This window comes from Barbus barbus, assembly GCF_936440315.1.
Source record: "Barbus barbus genome assembly, chromosome: 14".
In the NCBI taxonomy this organism is placed as follows: domain Eukaryota; kingdom Metazoa; phylum Chordata; class Actinopteri; order Cypriniformes; family Cyprinidae; genus Barbus; species Barbus barbus.
Window position 1 is genome coordinate 9,378,494 of NC_136742.1, and position 9,923 is coordinate 9,388,416.

Here is a 9,923-nt window from a genome sequence, read left to right on the forward strand (position 1 = left end):
GCCACTACTGTGATTTTCAGCTCATCCATAGAAAATAAAGAACAATGTACGCCACACGAGTGAGGCAATGAGTCACTCTGAATCATAATACGCCATTTTTGTCTGGAGGATAGACCTTGGCTTGTTAGCAATGTCATCTATTGATGTCTGTCAGGTTGCTGTTTGCAATTGCCCTTCAAAATGTGTGCTTTCCATTCAGTCTTGCCTTCAAAACGTGTAATCCACAGATCTCTGTGTAAATGATGTCAAATCCTTCACGTGAACCACATTAAGACATACTGCTGAATTACAGTAAGGCAATAGATAAAACTGTTCAGTATGAAACATTTCTGGTTTTGGTAACGACCCAGCAAAAGCTAGCTCTGAGGACTTTGGCGGAGGGAGTAATGTACTGGATAGTGGCACAAATCAGTTTCTCTGCCATTACTTTTCTCTCTGTGAAAATATGTCGGCGAGAGGCTCGGGACGGATTTATCTCACTAACGGGTTAACTTTGCAGCGATTCATTTGGGTCTACTCCACCGCAACCGCCTTCTCTCGGGGAACCTGAGCCTGACAACCGCACCGGACTTGTGTGGAGGAAGTCTGTTAAAAAGAGTTACGGGTGGCCACAGGATTTGAAATGAATTGTTAATGGTGTACACATCAGTTAAAAGCCTTCAGATGAGAATTGGAGCCTGAGGATGTTCCAGATTTCAAGGAAAAATAGGGACGGGGTGGTCGGAGAAGCCTGTTGGGATGCTAAGGAGAAATGCTTTCATAACCACAGAAGTGCAGTAGCCCTTTTTTTTTCTTTCAGAGAGCATTTTGTTTGTGCCAGTGAAACAAACCTTGTGGGTTGTTGGTAGTTAACCTGTGCAAGCACCAACTGTGTTAGTCACAGAAATCAAACATTTGTTGTATATTTTGAGTAATTCCAAAAACTATTTGGATGTAAACAAGTATCCAGCGATCAAGTCTGAACCTTAATGCCAAGTTGGAGAGCAATGAAGGGTTAACTCTGACAATTAAGACCACCACCCTGACCCCCATCCCAGTCCTGAATCCTCCTGCCAAGCGAAAATAACCTCTGCATTTTTTCCCTTTCTTGGACCAGGGATTATGCAGTGGGGGTTTGAACTCGGCCCACAAAATAAAATCTTGTCAAAGTAAGTAAAGTCTATGAGTAACAGCGCATGATAAATACTTCTCCACAGCAAGCCTGAATTCCAAACTCGGCTCTCTGTCCTGGAAAACTGGTGCGCTATTAAAAAAAAAATAGTTCTAATTGCACTCATGCAGGGATCTGAAACTCTTTCAAAGACAGAATCTGGCATGTGCCAGTTCGTCTCTGTGAAAAGAGGGCTTTTGTTTAAATGTCCATTCATCATCCCACCTGATGTGATGCATGATTAAAAAGGCTTTTGGTCAGTAAAGGAAAAGCTAGACAATGATGTGGATGCCGCTGTAGAATGTTTCTGATCACATTCGTGTGGAGCACAGAAATAGATAGAGAGGTGGAGCTCTGTGTAATAACCTGGCCTAATTTGTAAATCACAGAACATGTTCAGAAAGGGCAATTTAAGTATATAAAAGGCAAATGCAGTTTTAAAGTTGAATTTTTTCATGGTTTTCTTATGTTTTACAATTTATCATTAAAGAAACATGAAGGAGATTACAGAGCTCCCTCGGGATATTATAAGTTTACCACAGGGGTTTAGCTATTATATTAGCTGATTTAATGTTTGGGCTGCTAATTACTTGAAAATAAGGCTCCGGCTCAAAGCTTTTTTCAATAAAAGTTAGAATTTTAACATGCTAGAGTGTCTGTGGTCTATTTGAGCTGCTATCATCTGTATGTACTGAGACAAGCTGCCCCCTGGTGGGCAAAATAATACACAAATATGCCCTGAAAAATGCTTGCACTGGAACCCTTCTAGCCATCTCTCTACCGCATTCACCGACGTAGGCTTCTCCTTGTGAGAACGGCAGGGTGTTGAAGAGTGGTCCCTTTTCCCTTCAAATGTGATTTCCACAAAAGCTAATTTCCTGAATGACTGCTCATGCTCTCTGCTGCATTAAGAAAGTGCACTTCAATTCCAAAATACCCCCCCCCCCCCAAAAAAAAAAAACACAAAAAAACTCAGCTCCTTTTTTTCTACTGCAGCTTAATCAGCGGTGTTTTGGTTTCCTGACCACTGTATTATCTTAACTACTGTTGTGTGAAGGGGTAGCTGTGTTCTTGCACAAAGGGCATATTTTGGTTGTGTGGTTAGCAACATTTTCAAGATCTTAAAGTGGAGAGGCAAAACCTGTGGACTGCACTTGCAGCAGGTAGCCAACGTGCTTCGATTATACAAAACATCCGCAGCGTCCTTGAGCGAAACCACTTTGAGTCTCGCATATTACAAAACCATTTCATATTTACTAAGAATAGAAAATATAGCAGAATTCCACATACTTGTCCACAGTATAAATTACCATGTTGACTGCACCTGGAAATATATATATGAACATGTGTGTATGTATGTATATATGTATACTTGTATTGTACAGTATATTGAACTATATTTTCTTTGACCAAATGGTGGTAGCATCCGTCGAAAAGCATCATGTGTGGCAGAAGTCCACACTGGGAACATTACTGCTCTTGCAGTAAGCTATGCTATTGTTACTGAGGTGACAGTCTCTGACGCCAATCCCTCCATTAGGTGTGTAGATGGGCTGAATTCTGAAGTCCCCTTTTAAAAGCTGCTCATTGTTTAGTGACACTATCTGAAAGCTTGTTTCAGTCATTTCCAGGATGGAGTTATCCTTTTTGGTGCCGGCCTCGCAGTAGTCATCTTTTCTCCTCCCACGGTTGTATTTCCATTTGGACGATGACGACCTGCTTTTCTTGTGCATGTGCCAGCAAAACAAGCTTAGAAGTGTCACTAAGACCACCAACACTGCCCCACCTATCACTCCAGCCAATAGGAGTGTGGAAGTGTTGTCTTGCTGGGCAGCCTGCTCAGATTCGGAGTACGTGGATGTGGATTTGGTCTTAGCCTCAGAACAGATAGTATCCTCGCCCGGTCTGTATGTGTTGAGAGTATCCAGAACGTACACGCAGATGCGGTAGATAGACCTGGGTTCTAAATTCGACAGGCTAAGTCTTCGTTGGTATCCCGGGACTGTTCTTTCTCGAGTGATGTCACTCATCAAACTCTGCCCCATCTTGACCCAAGTCACCTTGTAAGCCGTCACAGTGAAGTAAGACTCCCAGCTCACGTAAATGCAGGTAGAGTTCACTACGTGAAAGGAGATTTTTAAGGGGTCTTCGTAAGGAGGCAGGGGACCGGGAGGGAAATGTGGAAATGGGGGTGTGGGGTTGGCCGTGGTGGGGTAAAAAGCAGTGGGTGAAATGGTGGTGAAGCGGGTGGTTCTGGAGGTGGTCGTGGTGATGGTGGTGGTTCTGCGGGGTGGCAATGTAGATGGATATGAATGGGTTGGCCAGGGATGCAGCACGGTGCCCGCTGGGCAGTCGATAGCATCTAAGGTGAGTTCTCGAATTACCATGCCACGCACCCTTTCTGGACTCTGGCACGTGAACCCACGGACGTTTATCGCAGAAGGCAGAGACCTGAGCCATGCAATGACCCACTTAATGTTGCAATCACACTTCCAGAGGTTGTTTCTCGCATTAAGGTGCCTCAGGTTCCTCAAGCCGTCAAAGACACCCGGTGTAAGAAACTGAAGCTGGTTGCTAGAGATATCTAACTTCTCCAGTTTACTAAGCCCAACAAAGGCTGTCACTTCAATGGTGTCCATCTGATTTTCCTGCAGGTTGAGCTTGATCAGGGATGCGCTAGGGAGCAATGTTGGTGGAGTGGTGAGGGAGTTTCGAGCCAGGGACAGTTCTCTCAGGTTGACCAGGTCCTGGAAGGTTCCAGGAGCAATGCCCTCATCCTCAAGCAAGTTCCCATCCAGCAAAAGTCGCTGCAGGGTGGTGACATTCTGAAAGGCATCCTCGTCAATGTCGGCAATGCGATTCTCATCCAAACGCAGCTCCTTGAGATCTGATGGTAATCCGATAGGAATGCTGCTCAGGTGGTTTTTGGTGAGGAAAAGAAGCTTGAGGCTGACAGCCTCCCTGAAAGCCCCCTCCTCTACCCCTACGGTTGAGATGGAGTTGTCATCCAGGTGGAGTTCCTCCAGCATGGATAGCTGGGAAAGTGCTGCCCTGGAGATAGTCTGGATGTTGTTTTCCTGGAGGTGCAGCACTCGAACATTCCTGGGAAGGTTGAGGGGAAATTCATCCAGCTGATTTCCATATAGGTAAACAGTTTCTACAGAGGCAACATTGTGTAGCTCCAATGGAAAGCCGGCATTGTTGATCTGATTGTTGTGGAGGAAGAGGGTCTTGTATCCCTCTTGCACCCCCAGAGGCACAGACGTCAGGCTCCTCTCATTACAGTAAACAAATGTTCTATCACAGCGGCACTCCTTGGGACAGGAGGAGACGGGGCTGAACTGCACATGCAAGCTCAACAACACTGTCAACCAAAAGCGAAGAAATGAAGTCCAATCGTTATTCCAAAATCCGGCTTGAAACTCCATAGTGAAAAAGAAAGGGAGGGAAAGGAAATGGCAAGACAAAATCAGTGGTTGGAGGGAGTAAAAAGGAAATGTAACAAATCCAGCAAAATTAAGTCCTCTAAAAGATTATTCTAATGTGCAGTTCACAGATAAACCAGGAATTTGAGGAGTATTCCCTTGTCTGGAGAGGTGGTCTCATTAGAGTACATGGATTTTCTCACTCAAGCCATCTATGCTGAGGAATCAGATCATTGGAGAAATGCTCTCGCTCACTGCAGGGCCCAAGCAGGGTGTGACTGAGAGAGTGCTGAAGCACTGAGCCACACCGTCCACCTCCCAACCTGCTGTCAAGTGCTGATGGGCCTCAGCCCGAGCGCTTTCCGGAAGATGTGACATTTGGGTCCAGAGACCTGTTTCAAAACAAGGACAGATTAGAATGCAAAAAGTGTGGATTCACAACAAAAATTCAGTAGGCCAATAAACGGTAAGACTATAGAATAGGAAACACTTATTCACTATTAACTATGACTTTTCACTGAATAAATTCCTAATTTGCTGCTTATTAATAGTTAGTAAGGTAGTTGTGAAGTTTAGGTATCAGTTAGGATTAGGGATGTAGAATAAGGTCATGTAGAATAAGGCATTAATATGTGCTTAATTACTACTAATAAATGGGTAATATTCTAGTAATATGCATGCTAATAAGCAACTAGTTAAGAGACCCTAACATAAAGTGTTACCCAATACATTTTTTATGTTTTACACAAAAATCGGCTAATCGTAAAAAAAAAAAAAAAAGTTTACAAAATGGCTTATAGCGTCTTCACTATGCATCATAGAATATTCACGTCCCCTTTGAGTGTAGCTCAGGGAAAAGAAAAAAAAACTATCAAATGATTTGAGGGAGTGGGGGTGTCCTACACAGCTCAGAGTGATGAATGCTGCCTGTCAAATTAAATGGGATTGGGATATAATTTAACCCTTCTATCTGCAATAAATGATCAATACAGTCTTTTTCCCTCCTCAACGAAAAGGTTTTGTGCTACCTCAAGGTCTCAGAATCATAATCAGAACTCATACTGAATCCACTGTATTGCTTGTATTTTGATTAAAGTTCATATTAAAAAAACAAATAAGCTAAACGTGCACCATTTTTCAACTAAATAAACTTCTACATAATCGTGCAAGGCAGCTGCTGCCCTTTAATCAACGCTGGAGGGATTTTTTTTTTTTTTTTTACCTAGGGGACAAAAAACAGGCTTTTGTATGACATTTACATTTTGTGAAATGTGATATGTTGTAGTTAAAATGTCTGAAAGCAGTATTAAAGCGCATACGTAATTAAACACTTTTCAGTCTGTCCTGTTTGTATTTTTGTGCTTTTATTCTCATTGTGAAATAGCATACTTCTTGGCATCTTGAGCCTTCAGCAAACACCTCTGCATTGGATTTTTGCTTTTGTGGCCTATACCATCTGCCTTGTTAATAGAGTTAAAACAATCAATGCCTGGCAAGAGAATGCTTGTCTTTACTAAGAGGCAAGCTATCACAGATGTAATTTAAATAAGGAAAAATACAGGCCTAATATATAAAGCCATTTAGATCTGACAAAATCATATTTCAAATCACATTAAAATGCATAAACATTAGTATAAAGACGTTTACAGCAAACAATACATCTTTAAAATAAATCTTCCTTTTGTTTCAATGATGCCATAGAATAACCATTTTGGTTCCCCAAAGAACCCTCTAGTGAACAGTTCTAAAAATAACGTTTTTTTTTTTTTTTCATAATGCCTTTTAATAATCTAAAAACCCTTTTTCCACAAGAACCAATTAGAAGTTTCCATAGATGTTAAAGGATGGAACCGTCATGGAACCGTTCATGGAACCGTCAATGCCAATGAAAAACCTGTAGTTTTAAGAATGTAGCCTACAGTGTAAAAACATATTCATAAATGCAAAACAATGCTATTGTAAAAACCTGTTAATTTGTTAACTGTGTGTTACCTTATTGTATATAATGAAAATAATGTTTGATTTAACACACAATAGTTGTACAGTAAAATATTATATTGGAAGTAAAACAATACAAATTCAAGACAATATGTGTACTTTTACAGTAAAAATATAGTTAAAATCTTGTTTTAAAGTTAAGTTACAAAATGGTTACTGGTGAAAAAAAGTATTAGAGACATTACCATATATTATAATATTTAATTGAAACATTTATTGATTAAATAATGTATCTGTTCTTACTATTCTAATCACTTGTGTGCAATACAGTATGTTTTACTAATTGCATGCTGTTTGTTTAATGTATATTGCATTATTCTTGTCATAGATAACCTGATGTTGTTTTATTTTTATTTATTTGTCTATGCTCTATATTTATTGGCAATTCTTAATGGAAAAGCCAGTTTTGCTGAACGTTGGTTTCATCCTGGACTTCCATGTTACCACCTTTTATTTTTATGGTGCTTATAAACACTATCAGCTGAGATAATACACGGTTGAAAATGGTAAAATATGCAGGCATCAAAACTCCATCCCTTAATGGCTGAAACGTTGTGACCATATTTTTACAAGGCATTTCTGAAAACCACGGCTAAATATAACTTTTTTTTTTTTTTTTTTTTTTTACAATGTGTCTTAACCAAAACGCATGCTCGCAGACAAAACACAATGAGTGAAGACAAAACAACACTGAAAGTTTGAATCGTAGGAGACATTTCGAGGCGGAGAAGGTGAACTTGAGAGAGCAGAGAAGCTGTTGTGAATGAATAATCGCTAGATGGTACTGGGAGCCGAGCGTAAGTAAAAGAGAAACGATGCTGTGACACGCTTGATGTTTGACCAGATAAACCGCTTTGGTTGCCCACTATTTACCCTAAATATGCTATTTGAGATAACGCTGACAAGCCTTAGTCTAATCTACAAACGCAGCAGTTTGCGGAAAAGTAAAAGCCCATAGTTATAAGCATAATAATTTCGGACGAAATGCCTGGGAACTGTGCAACTTAGTGATTTGTATACAAACGAACACTTTTAACTTAAAATGCGGATATCAATTATAACCTATGCCTGTAGTTAGACGGGTATATGGACCTCATCCAGCAGAATAAATGCAGTTGACACCATCAAAATCAGCCTACCTTATCAAACATGATTTTATCCGTATAATTAAACAACATTGAGCAATTGTCCCCCTCTTGTTGTTCATGCGCTCGGTGGAATAAACGGGACGCACAGATCCAACGCCATTCCCGGAACATACTGTTCTACCGAATCGGTTCCGAGCTCCTCTCCGCCCGCGGCTCCTCCGGACAGCATGACTCCCGTTTGGAGAGCTCAGTGTCCGCGCTCACTACTTTTTGCCGAAGAGACTCCCTCTGTTCCTCTTTCCACAGCTGAGCCCTCGTTTAAACCTTTAATTTACACCAAATTCACATTTGCAAAATCCACTTTTTCCAGGAGTCGGTAAACTCGCCGAAAAAGCCCAAAATACATCCGCGTGCCTGCGTATCATACCATCATACTTGGTGAAAGAGAAACGCAAGAGTTCGCCGATTTATCTCCGAGAGATGTTTACAGAGGAAAACTGCGCTGGTAATGATCTGTTCACTGCACACCTCCGACTCTCTCTCTCTCTCTCTCTCTCTCTCTCTCTCTCTCTCTCTCGTCCTGAGTAAAGAGATTACAGGCTGGGGTGGAATGACACTTACATTTTAACTTCCCCTTCTCTATATGGAAGGATATGTATGTAAGGATATGAGCTTGATTTTCATGCTGATACGTTTAGATTTGTACCATTTATCGTTAGTGTCATTAAGTGAAATCCCACCACAACACTATTCGCCAATAAATAGTCTAGTTCCCTGTCCATAAGGGGATAGTTCACCAAAAAAAAGTTGCCTACTTAATTTTGCTCGGTATTTGTTCAGCCTAATGTCTATATGTCTTTCTTATGTCTTTCAAACTTTCTTGACTTTCTAGCTTGGGTGGAGTCAAACCAAATCTGTAATTTTCTTGGCAATTTCTTATGAATTTGGGTTTGATTCATAAGGAAAATAATTAATTGACCTTAACATACTAACTAAGGTCCACCCCTAAACGTAGATACATTTTTCTGCCACATAATAAATTATATATATATAGGCCTATATATATATAATTTATTTATTTTTCTTGCAATTGCAAATTTATTTCTTACTACTGTTTATATCTTGCTGCTTTATCTCGCAATTCAGTTATTTCCTCAGACTTCTGAGTTTACATCTCACGGTTGCAAGATATAAACTTGCAGGTCTGAAAAATAAAAAATCTGATTGTGAGTTTACATTTTTCAAGTCTGACGTTTTGTTTTTTCCTCAGAATTATGTGTTTACGTCTCACTATTAATAACTTGCAAATGCGAGATAGCCTATAGTTTGCAATTAATATCTCCCAGTTGTGAGATATTTTGAGGAAAAAATAAAAATAAGGTTTGGAAATTTTGTGATATAAACCAGCAAGTGCAAATTTTGATATAAAAAATTGCAATTACTTTGAGATGCAAAATCATTACAAATGTATCATTAGGGTTGCAAAGGGGTGGGAATTTTCGGTAAATGTCCGGAAACTTTCCAAAAATCCCTGGAAGATTCCAAAAAATAAAAAAATCCTGGAAAGTTTCCAAAATCTCTGGAATGTTTGCGAGATTTACTGGAAATGTTCCACCTTTTTGCAACCATAAGTATCATACAAGAGGTAAGATAAGCTTTAGTCAAAATTCAAGTAATTTCTCACTGACAACTGTAACATTCTACCTACAGTTTGCAGCATTCAAAAAACATGTCAGAGACATGAGAGAATTGAGTTGGATCTTTTGAATGAATTCAGAAGCTCTTTATCCCACACAAACTCCTTGATTAATTCATTTTACCCTACTTTCCTATCATGAATTTAACTTTTACATGCAGTCTCTGTTTCGCATTAAGTTATTAACATTTTATCCAGATGTTCTCTATTGTCTCGAGGTGGCTGAGGCAAACTTAAGGGAATCTCGCTTTTTCTCTCAGTGTTTGAAAAGCAAAGACAGCTGTCTTGCTACCCAGTTAGTCATTGACTTGACAGGCTGTGTGTTTGTATGAAAGCACCTTCTAAGGTAACTGCTTTCAGACAGTCTTCCAATAACGTCATGTCTAATAATGTACAACAAATTCAAGTGAGATTTAGAGATTTCCAAGCAAATATTCAGAGACTGCCATGTTTATTTCTCAGGGCTGAAATAAAGGAAAACACATTTATTAATTGATTTACTCCTTTCAGTCATTCCTTCAGGCACCACTTTTACCGCAGATCTTAGTAAGCAATTAGCAATCAAT

The 9,923-nt window shown here is 39.9% G+C and overlaps 1 protein-coding gene across 1 annotated transcript; it reads right to left on the reverse strand.

Moving 5' to 3' along the window:
* Nucleotides 1-2,589: 2,589 nt before the first annotated feature.
* Nucleotides 2,590-4,578, reverse strand: LOC306880139 (leucine-rich repeat transmembrane protein FLRT2-like; the record flags this gene model as incomplete). The annotated part of the gene is made up of 1 exon (XM_079433467.1): nucleotides 2,590-4,578. One exon carries the CDS (start codon nucleotides 4,576-4,578, stop codon nucleotides 2,590-2,592), a length of 1,989 nt encoding a protein of 662 aa, XP_079289593.1.
* Nucleotides 4,579-9,923: the final 5,345 nt, after the last annotated feature.